General features: G+C 59.2%; 2 protein-coding genes across 2 annotated transcripts; both read right to left on the reverse strand.

Annotated features, from left to right (window-relative positions):
- Positions 1–3543: 3543 nt before the first annotated feature.
- On the reverse strand, positions 3544–5286 carry LOC121734409 (myosin-10-like). The gene has a single exon (XM_042125019.1). It carries the CDS (start codon positions 5284–5286, stop codon positions 3544–3546), a length of 1743 nt encoding a protein of 580 aa, XP_041980953.1.
- Positions 5287–11403: 6117 nt separating this feature from the next.
- On the reverse strand, positions 11404–13566 carry LOC121734410. The gene has a single exon (XM_042125021.1). It carries the CDS (start codon positions 13564–13566, stop codon positions 11404–11406), a length of 2163 nt encoding a protein of 720 aa, XP_041980955.1.
- Between the last annotated feature and the right edge of the window lie 956 nt (positions 13567–14522).

Here is a 14522-nt window from a genome sequence, read left to right on the forward strand (position 1 = left end):
ATCCCCCGCCGCGCACGGGGGTGAGCGACGAGGGTATGTCGGACTCCCTCCGGCTCGGTGCGCCGGAGGTTTACCGACTAAAACCCCCCCATGCCCTCCTTCTGGCCGTTGTGAGGCGCGGGCACTATACCGAACTTCCGCACCCCACACGTCCGTTTGCCGCATCCGGCACTGCTCCGTTGCGGCGGCTGGTGTTCTGCCGCCGCCTTTCTTCACCGAGAGCTCCCCGGGCACCTAGGGAGCTTTTCTCTCGGAGCCCTTGGTGCGGGCGGTGATCCCCCGATCAACCGCCCGCGGGCCTATTGCTCCACCTCCATGGCGGGCTGGGGCTGACTAACCCCGGCACCACCGGCTCCAGGCTCATGCGGCCGGGCCTTGTCGGAGGGAGCTCCTCTCCTGCGGCGCTTTTTCGTAGCGGGGGGCGGCTTCTTGGCTGTTAAACAGCCGCCGCTTCCCAGGACGTGCCCGCTCTCCTTGCCGAGTGCCTCACAGAAGAAGCAGTTTGGATGCTTCTCCCGGCACTCGGCGGCCTTGTGCCCCGGTTTCCCACAGCGGAAACAATTCCGGCTGCGGTCCACCGGGCACTGGCATGACGTCGCCAGGTGGCCGGTGTCAAGGCACCGGTAACACCGCATAGGCCTCTTGGCCAGCAATGTCACCTTGGCCGACACCCAGCCCACTCGCAGCCGCTTCATGCTAATCAGCTTTTTTGCGGCCGCGACGGGGACGCTCAGCCACAACGAGCCGTCGCCCCACCTTCCAATCTTTATTGGGCCCGTCCTGATGGAGTTGGACGGGCAACCTCCTTCCCTTGAGACCGCCTCGATGACGTCGGCGGTCGTCGCTGAGTCGTCCAGCCCGGCGATGCGCATTTCGACACATTTCGCCGGGCGGCCGATCTTCACCACTTCAGGGTCCAGTACTTCCCGCATTCTGGCAGCGAGAACATCTGCCTTCTCCTGGGCGCCCTCGCCGGGGATGGTGAGGACACGCGCGCCGGTCTGAGCCAGTCGGAAGCGGAACTGGAGCTCCTGCAGTCCACTGGTTTTGACCGCGTCTTTGGCTTTCGTCAGCACGTCGAGGTACGTGACCCCCTGCGCCGCGGCACTCTCCCTCAAGGTGACGGTGATTGCCGCGGTGTTGGGGGCACGGAGCTTGGCCTTCTTCTTCTTCTTGCTAGGGGTGGCCTTAGCTGGATTAGCCGCCCCTTTCTTTTTGGGCCTGCGTGGACCGACTGTAATCCACGTAGCCTCGGCGGGAGGGGCGCTAGTGTTCTGCGCCCCCTTTGCCGCCGCCTGAGCGGCCATTGTTGGCCGCTTCATCCTCTTCTTCTTCGTAGGCTTTGCAGCCTCTTTCTCTGCAGGTGCAGGAGGCGGCTGTAAAGGAGCCGCCGCACCGCCTACCGAACCTTTGTCCAGCGCCTTTGCCGTCACCGTCTTCTTCGGCTTCGACGTCTTCTTCGGGGCCGCTGTTGCTGGGGCGCCGGATATTTCACCAGCACTGTCTGCCGCCAGCGGCGGTCTTCTTCTGGGCTCAGGAAGGAGCCTATCTTCCAGGCCGGCGATTCTCGCATTGAGCATGTTGCCGAAGGTCTCGATATTGGAACGCGAGACCTCCGACAACATCCTCTGCAGGTCGTCGGCTGCGGGCCCAGTTACGCGACGGCGCAGCTCCTCCAGCTCCTTACGCATCGCGTTGACTTGACGCAGGAGGCGGTCGTTCTGCGCCTCCAGTGCCCGCATTTCTTCTGTTTGACCGCGGCCTCTCATCTCGGTGACGGCCGCCTTGATGGACGCGACCGCCTCCTTGAGGGCCCGCTGGTACGTCCCTTTCAGGTTTGAGGACCTTGTGGCGACCATTGTCACCATATCCAAGGCCCTCTCCACGCCTGCCGCTAGGGCCGCGCCTGTCTCCTCCGAGTCCTCGGCAAGGGCAGGGCTTCCACGAAGGGAAGCTCTCGCCTCCCTCGCCTCTCGCTCTTCCCGTGCCTTCCGGGCTACTTCCTCAACTTTCGCCCTGAAAATAGCCCGGCGCTCCTCTTCCTTCTCCCGGTTGAGGTCCGCTTGGGCCTTAGCCAGGCCGACGTATTGGCCGGTGGTTGGTGGCCGGCCACGTCCTCTCTTTGCCTTGGGCACCGCTCCCCTGCCAATGGGCGGCGCCATGTCCTCCTCAGTGTTGCGCCTTTTACGGCGTGTCTTGTCCGGGATTGTGGGCAAGCCCTCGGAGTCCACTGATATGTCAGAGACAGTATCGTCAGAGTCCAAGGGCCAGTCCTCACTGTCATTGCCAGTATAGTCCATTCCTTGTGGAGGCGGCAGGGAGAATTCGCGCATCACGTCGCGCAAAACCACGCGAGGTGAGCGCGTCAAATCCCCACCAGCCTCATTGTCTCCTCCGGGTGGCAGCGCAGAAGGCGTGCTGGGTGGCGTCATTTTGACGTCCCGCCAGCGCAACACCTCTGGCAGGTCAGCGTCGCGTACTGGGCAGTTCCGCTCCTTCTTGCGCTGCATTAGTCGCTTTATCCGGTCCACTGCGTTAGGCTGTGGACCGGAAAAGTCGACGTCTTCGTCGGTGATAGCACCCGCCTCCGACGCGGTTAGGTGCGCCGGATTCGGGTTCGCGCTTGTCTTCGCGCCCTCTCCTTCTTTCGCCGTTGCAACGGCCCCCTTACCCTCCAACGCATTTTGTGCCGCCCCCGTATACGTGCGGCAGACTCCCGGCGGACCGGGAGTGCGGGATTCTCCAGCATTGCTGGTACCCGCCCGGGGAGAATTTTCAAAATTGCGTGTCTCCATGGTTCGATCTGTTAAGGGAGATTCTGCCCTAGTGCCCTTGTGACGTAAGCCACCTGCTCGCCACGCATCCCAAGGCCGGGCACCACAAACCGGGGATTAGGGACCCACGGGTCCATCCATCGCACAAACACACACACATATATACACGGAAACACACGCTGATGTAGAGAAGAGTTGAACAAAACAAGAAAGATAGAGTAGAAAAGGTGATGAAAAGACAGATAAAATAAAATAAACAACAAACGAAGAGTAAACTATACAAAGAGAGAAAGACAGGAAAGACCGGTGTTCAGCCATCCTGGATACGTCACTTCGTGTAAAGGGCGGGGTGGCGTACCCAGGCGCCCAGGGACACGAACGTGGACGGACCGGTATCGCCCCCAACCTAACCTAACCTAACCTAACCTAACCTAACCTTTTTTTTTTTTTTTTTTTTTTTTAGGAGGGGAAATGCATTACGCATCCCCCGCCCCCTCGGGGGAAGGGGCAGGGGTATGTCGGACTCCCTCCGGATCACCGGAGGTTTACCGACTAAAACCCCCCCATGCCCTCATCAACGCCACACGCGAAGGAGCGGGATCGTTGTCGCACCGCGTCCTCCGCAGCGCTTGCCGCTTCCGGCACCACATAATTACAGTGGCCTATGCCACCGCCTGCCTTCACCGAGAGGCTCCCCGGGCATCAGAGGAGCCTTTCTCCTCGGGGCCTATGTTGTGGGCGGTGATCCCCCGATCAGCCGCCCACAGGCCTAGGCTTCCACCTCCATGGCGGGGGCGTTCTGACTCGCCCCTGCCTCATCGGCTCCAGGCCGCTTACGCAGCCGAGCCTTAGAGGGAGCCTTCCTCTTCCTCCTCGCGCCGGAGGGCAGCTTTTTCGCCGCTGTTATGCAGCCGCTACCTCCCAGCACGTGGGCGCTCTCCTTCCCGAGCTCTGCGCAGAAGAAGCAGCTTGGCTTCTCCTCCGCGCAGTCGGCGGCCTTGTGCCCCGGCTTCCCGCAACGGAAGCAATCTCCGCTACGGTCCACCAGGGACTGGCAACTCGATGCCAGGTGGCCGGTGTCTAAGCATCGGTAGCACCGCATTGGCCTCGCGGCCAGCAGCACTACCTTCGCCATGACCCAGCCTACCTGCAGCCGCCCAGAAGTTACCAACTTCTTGGCGGCCGCCGTGGGGACGTGGAGCCACAAGCTCCGCGCGCCCCTGGGGCCCACCGTCATTCTGCCCGTCCGGATATCGGTGGCCGGGCAGCCGCCTTCTTTTGCCGCCGCCTTGGTGACATCGGCGGCGGTCGCTGCGTCGTCCATGCCGGAGACGAGTACATCCACCCTTTGGACAGGGCGAGCGATCTTCACCGCGTCCCTGTCCAGGACCTCCCTCAATTTGTTTGCAAGGGCATCCGCCCTTAGCTGGGCGTCCTCCCCGGACACTTCAAGTATTCGGGCGCCCGTCCTCGCTAGCCGGAATCGAACCTTGTTGCTTCTCTGGTAGATTCCTACCGCCTCAAGGTCGATCCGGCTCGTCGCCTCCTTGAGTATGGAAGCGTACGTCACGCTCTGGTCCACCCCCTTCTCCAGCGTGAGAGTAATGGCGGCGGACCTTCGCGGACGCAGCTTCCCCTTCTTTTTTCTCTTGGGGGCTGCCTTTTTGGCAGCTCCCTTTCCTTTCTTCTCTTTTCTCCCCCGCGGTTCCACAGTGGACCACGAGGGGTCAGTCGCAGATGGGGCGGATGTTCGTGCCCTCGTCTGTTCAGCCTCACGTGCGGCCAGCGACTTCTTCTTCCTCCTTTTCTTCCCTCCTTCCTTGGGCGGCACGCTGGTGGCGGGTGCCTGTGATGGCCCTGCCGCTTGCGTTGCCGTCTTTTTCTTCTTTTTAACCGGTAGCTTGCTTGCAGCTACCGGTGGTCCCCCCTCGACCGGCGCCTCCACCGCTGCATCAGAAGCAAGCGGCGGCCTCCGCCTCGGCTCTGGTAGGAGACGATCCTCCAGGCCGGCGAGTCGCGCATTCAGCATGTTGCCGAAGGTCTCAATGTTGGAGCGTGAGACCTCCGACAACAGCTTCTGCATCTCGTCCGTGGCGGGTTTGGAAACCTGACGCCGCAGCTCCTCTAGCTCCCGGCGCATGTTGCCGATTTGCTGTTGGAGCTGCTGGTTCTGCGCTTCCAGAGCCCGTATCTCCTCATTTTGGCAGCGGTCCCTCATGTCGGCGACGGCCTCCTTTATGTTGGCGACCGCCTCCTTGAGGTACCGCTGAAAAGTCCCCTTAAGGTTGGAGGATTTGCTGGCGACCATTGAAATGGTCTCCAGCGACTTCTCCACGCTAGCGCTCAGCGCCGCGCTCGTCCTCGCTGCATCCTCTGCAGCCAGTGTGGGGCTTTTGCGAAGGGAAGCTCGCGCCTCCCTCGCTGCCCGAGCCGTCTCGGCGACTTGCTCCTCAGCAAGCAGCCGGAGGCTCTCCGCCTTCTCTCTGTTGTAGTCGGCCTTGGCTTTCGCCATGCCGACGTACTGGCCGGTCGTAGGGGGCCGGCCTCGTCCTCGTTTGGGTGGTACCGGCGCCGTCACCTTACTGGTAGACGGCACCAACTGGGTCTGGTATCCTCCTCTTCAGAGGTGTCGAACGTCCAGAGGTTGCGGGCAGCTCCCCGGAGTCCAGCGACATATTGCTGCCGGACGCCGAGTAGGAGACCTCGCTGTCACAGTCGGTGGAGCGGTCGCGAACCGGACGGCCAAGTAAGCAATCCAGTCGGCGCAACGCATCGGACACAAAGACGTCTGAGTCCTCGTCAGTTATGGGCTCCCTGGCCGGTGCGGTAAGGTGCACCGGCTTGGGATCCGCGCGCTTCTTATCGCGCGCCTTTTTCTTCTTCCCCTCCTTCTCCTCCTCCCTCCTCGCAGAAAGTGGCCCCTCCGTATACACGGACCGCCCGTCACCCGAAGGTGACGTATGGGATTCCCCGGCCCCGTCGGGACCGAGACCCACCCGGAGAATATTTTCTTTTCTGCGCTTGTCCATACTTCTAACACCGACACCCCGGGTCGCGGGCTCTCTCTCGGCAGTGAGCTCTGCCATACACGCACACAATCACACACGCATACCGGCGTTCAGCCACCCCTCCCGTGTCACCGTGAAAACGCTCACGATGGCACGGGGGAGGTGCCCAGGGACACGACGTGGACGGACCGGTATCGCCCCCAACCTAACCTAACCTAACCTAACCTAACCTAACCTTTTTTTTTTTTTTTTTTTTTTTTTCACGCAGTGAAATGCAGTGACGCATTCGACGCATTTTTTTTTTTTTTTTTTTTTTTTTTTATTTTTTTTTATTTACACAAGTACGCACCGAAACAACCATGTCCGGTGAGCACCTGTGTAAGGCGGAAGGTGAGGGGTTTTCTCTTGCGGCGCATCCACGCCGCAAGAACTGGACGCAGAGCCTGAGCAGTACGTTGCCCGTACTGGGCCTGCGCCAGGTCCTCACCCCACCTCCTCAGCAGCCACTGCTCTCCTAGATCGGGGGGAAACCTTTTTTTTTTTTTTTTTTTTTTTTTTTGATGCGCAGGGGAAACCCATCATGGGTCCCCCGGGTCGGGTATGTGCCTCAGTTAAGCTGAAGCACCCCGGGGGTATGTGAGACTCCTACTCACTAAAACCACCTGCGGTTCGCCTTCAGCCGTATAAAGGAGGGATGTCCCGGATCTACCAAACACAGGACTCCCTCCACGACCGGCCGGTCTACCTCAAAAGATCAGATCGGGGGGGAAACCTAACCTAACCTAACCTAACCTAACCTAACCTTTTTTTTTTTTTTTTTTTTTTTTTTTTTTTTTTTTTTTTTCACGCAGTGAAATGCAGTGACGCATTCGACGCAGGGGATGGGGACTCCCACTGCGGATATGTGGGGCTCGCCGCGGCGGAGATGGTGGTGCCGCGGCCCTACCCACTAAAACACTGCGGTACTCCTCTTCATGACATGCAGGGTTGCGAGCACGCGCGAGCCTTCGTCCGCGGTCCTGCATGCGTGTGCCCGCGTATTAATAGCGGGCCCGTCTTCCTTGGAGCACTGTTCGTAGGCTCCTTAGGCCGAACAGAGGCCCTCCCAGGGCTTGCATGGGCCTATCTCTCCTTTGTCGCGATGCGCGAGGAGTACACAGCGCATCGCGACCCTCTCGGGGACTCGACTCGTTGGGCGGCGGCATCCCCATACCACCGCCCCGAGCCCCCCGGCTAAGGCGGCAAGTGGTCATTACTAATGACCTGTCGTCGTCTCGGCCGTCTTCTTCGGCGGGGGTCGAGCGCCTCCAGCTCTCTCACACGCTCGGCCTCCTCCTTCGCGGCGATGACCTCTTCGCAGAAGTCCTGCACCGCTGTCCATCCAGGTTCACTGCCCACCATGGCGCGAACCAATGCGGGCAGCGAAAGGTCAAATCCAATGGCGGCCGTGAGGGCCGCCCGTTGTCCAGTCCAGGCGGGACAGGCAGAAACTGTGTGTTCCGCCGTGTCCCTTTCACAGTCACAGTGGTGACAGCGCGTACTCTCTTCTCGGTTCGCGATCTCACACAGGTAACGGCCGAAGCAGCCGTGCCCGGTCAGCACCTGCGTGAGTCGGGTCAACCACTCTCTCAGTACCGGTCTCATGGCCAGCACCAGCGCCACGCTGACTTGAGGCTCCAGGAGTCGCTCCTCCCAGAGCTCAATCGTCACGTCCTTGGCTCGATCCCTCCACCGACGGACGGCGTCCGGAAGGGGGTTGCTGCCCCCCGCGCGGACTTCAGCGCCACGCCAGTACATATCGGCGAGGGCAAGAGCGTCGAGGTCCCAAGGGACGCTGCCAGCGAGGAGGCACGCCGCATCCCGGGAGATTGTGCGGTACCCGCGAACCGCGCGCGTCGCCATCACTCGCTGCAGCCGACCCAGGGCCAGCCTGTTCTCTGGTAGCAGGTTCTCTGCCCATATCGGCGCCCCGTACATTGTCATAGAACGGACAACGCCCATGTAGAGGCGCCGGCAAACCAAACTCGGGCCCCCGAGATTCGGGAGCAGCGAGGCAAGGGCACCCGCGGACTTCTTTACTTTCTCGGATAGCCGGCGGAAGTGTTCCTTGAATGACCACCGGCTATCGAGGACCAGACCAAGGTAGGTCATTGTAGGCGCTATCTTGATCCTCGTTCCACTCACTATAACCTCCAGGCCCGGTGGTGGCGCGTTTCTGGGCCCGTGGAACAAGAGGGCCTCCGACTTGTTCAGCGCCACCTTCAGACCCAGAGCCTGGATCCTTCTCACAACCTGAGCGACTGCTGCCGTTGCCAGGATTTTTGCCTCTCGATGGGACTTGGCACGGCAGACGACCGCCGTGTCATCCGCGTACGCAACGAGCTCCACGCCCGGAAGATTGGCGCCGCGGAGCACGGAGTCGTACCCTATGTCCCATAGGCCCGGACCGAGAGACGAACCCTGCGGGACGCCACAGTCCACCTCCAGCTCCTCCCAGTCGTCTTCTTCGGTGGGGTACTGCACCGAACGCTCTGATAGATAGTTGCCGATGGTACGACGCAAATATCTTGGCACTCTGTGGTACCGTAGTCCTTCTTTTATTGTCTCCCAGGGCAGAGTGTTGAACGCGTTGGAGATGTCCAGCGAGACAACCAATACCACTCCGCCCCGAGAGATTTCCTCCTCCGAAATCTGCCGCACACGCGCTACCGCGTCTATCGTCGAGCGACGAGATCTGAACCCGAACTGAGCGTCGCTCAGGTTCGGGCCGGCGCCTTCCAGGTGGCGGTTGAGGCGCCCCGCGATCACCCTCTCCAGGGTCTTACAGATCTCGTCGATAAGGACGATAGGGCGGTAGGCCGACGGCTGGTCCTCCGGTCGTCCGTCTTTTTTCAGCAGCACAAGCTTGCCCGACTTCCACCGGCGCGGCACTCGGCCCTGCACCAGACACTTGGTAAACACCTCGAGCACCTGCGCCTCCAAGTGTTTTATGGCCAGCACCCAGACACGACCGGGGACTCCGTCCAGTCCAGGAGCTCGATTTTTCAGGCTCATCTTGTGCACGGCTGCTGCCAACTCTTCGGGCGACACGGGTGGCACATCTTCCTCTTCATCGTCAGACTCCGCGCTTGGTGGTCGCATAGATGGTGGGGACCACTCGGCCCTGGATGGAAATAGGGCCGAGAGTACAGAGCGACGGAGATCCGGCTGCATGTGCTGGGTTAGCGGTGGGGCAGCGGGGCGAAGCTTCTGCCTCACCCATTTATAAGGCTTGCCCCACGGGTCCTGCTCCAAGGTGTTCAGGAACTCCTCCCATGCCTCTTTCTTCGCCACCTTTATTGCCTCACGCAGAGCATGACGCACTGAGCGGTAGCCATCATGGATGGCCTCTTCTTCGACCTCCACCCTGTTTCGCCGCCGGCGGTATCGCTGGAATCGGCGGCGGGCAGCCACACACTCTAGCCGGAGTTGTTTCAGCTCCGGGCGCCACCAGTAGGTCTGCCGCCGAGGCACGACCGGTCCAGCACGGGGCATCGAGGCGTCGCATATGTTGCGAGCCGCCTCGTTCAGCCACTCCGCGCATTCCTCGACGTCTTCCGATGGGAGGGGGGACATCGACGCAACAATCGCCGCCTCCTCGAGAAGGTCTCGATCCAGACCTCTCAGGGACCACCTTGGGCCGCCACCGGATGGAATTCGGCGACCAGCTTCTGACGTGAAGGCAATGTCAAAGCCTATGTAGAGGTGGTCCGAGAGGGTCTCGACCTCCTCGAGGACTCTCCAGCCACTCATTCGGCGAGCGACTGATGGGCTGACTAATGTCAGGTCTACAATCGATTCCCCCTGCCACCGGACACACGTGCTCGCGGCACCTCTGTTGGCCACGACCAGGCCGTTGGTTGCCAGCCAGTCTGCCACAGCTCTGCCCCTCGCGTCCGTGGCCGGGGAGCCCCAACGCGTGGACTTTGCGTTGAGGTCTCCGGCGACGACCACAGGATTGACTGCCCCGCTCACGAAGGTGGTGAGCCGGAGAAGAAACGCCTCGAACTCGGCGATGGGTCTGTTCGGGGAAAAGTAAACCCCCACAACGGTGAGGGCTCCCAAGTCCGCGACGACGAAGCCGTGGCCCCGAGTCGTGCTCCTGGAAGACAGAGGCACGACTTTGGGACCGAAGACCAAAGCCACCGTCGAGTCCGCGTCGCCCAACCAGTCACCCCTAGGGAGGATCCGGTACGGCTCGGCAATCACACCAACGTCTATCGACCTCTTCAACACCTCTTGTGACCACAGGTCCTGTGCTTGGGCGCTGTGGTTGAGGTTTCCCTGCAAGAACTTCAGTGGAGCCGTTATTGGGCTTCCATGGGAGCCACTTCCGCTCCTGAGGCTACCGTAGATGGTGTGGCAGCCTTGGGCGAACGGCTCTTCTTAGAGCCCTTTCCGGTCTTTTGCGGTACCTTGCAGGGTTTGCTCCCCACGATATGGTCCGCTTTCCTCCCATTAGCCGCGCACACCGCGCAGTGGGGAGGGTTTCCACACTCCTTGATTGCGTGGCCAGCCTGGCCACAGCGGAAACAAAGGTCCCCGCGGACTGATGGCCAACTGCAGAATCTCCCGTTTTGCCCGGTAGACCCTATACAGCCGGTCATCACGCTCCACGTCCTGGGGGCGGCGCCGCCTGCTGCGACAATAGGCGCGACGCGCCGCATTGCAGGCGGCGCGAAGGTCGGCCAATTCTGTCGACCACCAGTATACTGCACGCCGAGACGGGGGAGGACCCCAAACTCTAGGCATGGCTGTTCGGCAAACGCTGTGTAAGACCTTGCCGAAACAGCCAGCCAACTCGTCCACCCCCATAGTCTGTGACGACGGGAAGCTCCAGCGGCCGACAATAGCCGCCTCTTCTGCAAGTTCCCGGTTGAGCTTGGAGATGGCCCAACGCGGGAACACGCTTTGCCTCCTGGACCGAGACGCTGGACTCGATGTGGAGGCTGGAGACACTTCGAACCGTATATATCGATGGTCCGAGAGCGTCTCCACCTCCGTTACCACCTTCCATCCCTCCACCCTGCGCGCGACGGCGGGAGTGGCGAACGACAAGTCCACCACTGAGCCGCCCGTCCGCCGCACGCAGGTCTGGACTGCCCCTGTGTTCAATAGGGACAGTCCCGAGGCTAAAGCCCACTCCTCCACTTCCCTCCCCTTCAGATCAGTGACCGGGGAACCCCACGCCGAGGACTTGGCGTTGAAGTCCCCTGCCACTATGACGGGGAGGGGGGCTAGCCTCCTGATCAGCGGCCCTAGAGCATCGAGGAACTGCTCTAGGGCGGCTAGATTGCGATTTGGGGAGAAGTAAACCCCGACGACGGCATACTCTCCCCAAGCCGCCACCACGTACCCGGGGCCCCTCATTCTTGGTATAAGGGGGGGTCCAGCGCCTGGCTTCACCACAACGGCGACGGAGCCCTCAACGTCCCCAGCCCAATGTGGCTGAGTAGGAACGTAATAGGGCTCCGAGACCACCGCCACGTCAACACTCCACTCCGCCACGGTCTGCAGGAAGAGATCCTGAGCCGCAGCGGAGTGGTTCACGTTGGCCTGAAGGAAGCTGAGATGTCCTGGCATTATTCGGACATTTCAGCTTCCGGCGCCGCCTGTCCTCTCCTAGAGGATGGAACTTTTCCCCGGGTTACTGGGGGGTTACATGTCTTACCCCCCATAACGTGGTCCGAAGGTCTGCTCGCATCGGAGCAGACTGCGCACTTTGGACGCGCCACACTGCACCCAGACATGGTGTGTCCAGGTGAACCACAACGGTAGCACAAGCCACTGCGATCCTTCATTTTTGGGGGGCACATTGCAGCAAAGTGTCCCAACCCCAGACATCGGAAGCAGTGACTTGGCCGCGCGTCCACGAGATGCGCCACCACTCTGCTCCACCCGACTGCAAAGCTGCCCAGTTCCACCAATTTTTTAGCTGCCGTTACTGGGCAACTCATGCGAGCAAAACCCGTCCCGACTAGGCCCCTCTCAATATTTCCCACCCATACCTGGGCTGGGGAGCATCCACCCGCCCCTGCGACTGCAGATTTGACAGACTCTACAGTCGCAGTGTCTGAAAGGCCCGTGAGCTTAAAATTAGAGCACTTCACGGGCCTTGAAATATCGGCCTCCTCCGAAAGGACTTCGGACAGTCGGGCCGCCAATAGATCAGCCTTCTCGTGGCTGGTAGAGCCAGGTATCTCAATCAACCTGGCTCCAGTCGCCGACTGTCTGATACGGAGGGGGCCGAGCCCCAGCTCCTCCAGCTTGATGGCGCTTTCCGCCTTCATAAGGGCAGAGCTGTACGACATACCCTTGTCCACCGCGTCCGTCCTCAGTTTAATTAGGACGGCTGTGGATCGGGGCAACCGTACGCTCGGCTTTTTGGCAGTCTCCTTTGCCGGCTGCTTCGGGGCCGCCTTTTTCGCCGGGGTCTTTTTGCGGACGACCTCCGTCCACCCGTCCAAAGGCTCCGATGAGAGAACCCCCGAAATAACATCCGAAGACTCTACCGGTCTACAAGTCGGTATCTCTCTGGATGTGGAAGCGCCGGGATTGGCCGACAATGGTAAGTCAACCCCTTTTCCTTTCCCCTTACCCTTGTTCTTGCTCTTGCTCTTCTTGGGTTGAGCAGGAGCTGGAGCTGGGCGCACATCCGGGCGCACTGGGAGTGCGGGAAATTCCTCCCGTTGGCGAACGACCGTCGACCTCAGCACCGGTGAGACATCTCTAGCTGTGACAGCCACCGGTACAGGACTTTCCTTGAGGACCGGCAACTTCTCAAGAGCCGCCCGCTTCTTGTCGGCCGCCAAGGGTGGGCGGACCACAACTGGGGGAGGCAAACGTGCCTCTATCCCCGCCAGCCTCCCATCGACCAAGTTACCTACGAGCTTGGCGATGCTCTTCTCCAATACTCCCAACTGCTCGTTGGTCATTGGAGAAGACTTCTCCTTGGCCGCCGCGGAACGGCTTTCTTCAAAGTCCCGCTTGTATGCGCGGACCTCTTCACGCAGGTTCGCCAACTCTCGACGAAGTCTGCCATTGTCTGCGGTGAGACGCCGGGTCTCCTCCGCCACCGTTCGTGTAGCGAGTGCATCCACAATGCATCTCACCGCAGAAGTGGCACGCCGTATTTTGTTCACGTACCCACCCTTTAAATTGGAGGACTTCGCCGCAATACCGAGGATCTCCCCAAGATTGCTTTCGGCAGCGCTCAACAGCTCCTCCGGACCCATTGACTCCACGTCGATATCAAGAGGTCCAGGCGGGATGGGACTGCTCGCCCTGGCCTCCTTTCGATATGCCTTCTTCTCGAGGGCAGCGACGAACTCCGCTGCCCTAGCCTCCTCCGTTCTCTCGCGCAGCTCTTGTCTAGCCGCCGAGAGCCGACTCAACGAGCCCCGCGACTTCCCGCGCTTAGCCGTCTGCACCTTGCCTAAGCTGACAGCAGTGCTGACGTCCTCAGTGTCAGAACCGGAAACTTCGGAGAAGAGGCGCTTAGAAGCGACCACCTCCGGTTCCGACATAGAGGGGATCGACTCGACCCCCAACAGCTCTTCCAGCGTAACACCAGCACGGACTCTACGAGAGCTCCGTTTAGGTTCGCCACCTTCACTCCGCAAGGACTCCCTGTCCTCGTCCCCCAAACCCCCGTTATCCCCAAAGGACAACACTAACCCGGTACCTGACGACCTGCGAACCCCCCCCGCAGATCCCCCCTCCAATTCCTCAACTCCCTGTGACATAGTGCCGACAAATCAAGCCAAACATCCCCTGAGGACTCAGGTGGATGACGACAAGGGCTATCGCCAAACTGCCAAAGCTTAAATCTAATTTAAAAACTATAAATTACACTTAAGTCTAACACCGAAATAATAACAATAAAGAACACCTAAAGAGAAAATAAACCTAACCTATATTTACAAAGCTATTTCCCTCCCAATTGGGGGTCACCCCCGCAAAGAAACACCGGGACAAACTCGTCGACCAGTGCCTCTCTACTTGGATGACCTACCAAAAATTTCCCTACTAATACTAAAAACACCAAAAATTAAATATCTCAAAAACCACTGGGGTTTTTGAGACGCAACTACCACCCAAAAATCGACAACCAATAGGCGCGTCGATAGCCACTGTTGCTGCGTAGGGTAACTCAATGAAACCACCACACTGCTGTTGGAACTCGGTTTATTCGAAAGTAACTCGGGCTTATATAGGCTCACATTAGGTTTTCGATAGCGCGATGTAGCGGATTACAAAATTTGTACAGTGCCATCTGTTATCACATCCTATAACTAAAATAACAACTATCGAACTAACAACTTCTATTTAACCTGCCTAGATATGAACCTATACTAGGTGGGATCTTTATATGTCAACGTTCTCAATTGGCAATATTATTTTGTGTACTTATGTCACCTGTCATACCTCTAATTCGTATTAAACATCCCGCCCACCAAAAGGACTCGTTCCTTTTCAAACTTATAAAAAGAAAAAAGCTAGTTAACTTACATCTTGTTGCTATTACAATTAAATGAAAATGTTAACTTTCTCAAACTTGACATTCACACATTTGACTTAATAATAAATATTAACAATCTCCTTGGTGTAAAGAGCAACAATGTAACTTAAACACATGAAACTTAAAAAGTAAACAATTTTACACTATCATTCAAACTCACAATTAAGTAACAGTAGACAC

Source organism: Aricia agestis, chromosome 15 (genome assembly GCF_905147365.1).
Source record: "Aricia agestis chromosome 15, ilAriAges1.1, whole genome shotgun sequence".
Taxonomy (NCBI): Eukaryota; Metazoa; Arthropoda; class Insecta; order Lepidoptera; family Lycaenidae; genus Aricia; species Aricia agestis.

Excerpts from the sequence above, each read along its gene's own strand:
- LOC121734409 (XM_042125019.1), bottom strand. The coding sequence starts at position 5,286 with ATGGCGAAAGCCAAGGCCGACTACAACAGAGAGAAGGCGGAGAGCCTC.
- LOC121734410 (XM_042125021.1), bottom strand. The coding sequence starts at position 13,566 with ATGTCACAGGGAGTTGAGGAATTGGAGGGGGGATCTGCGGGGGGGGTT.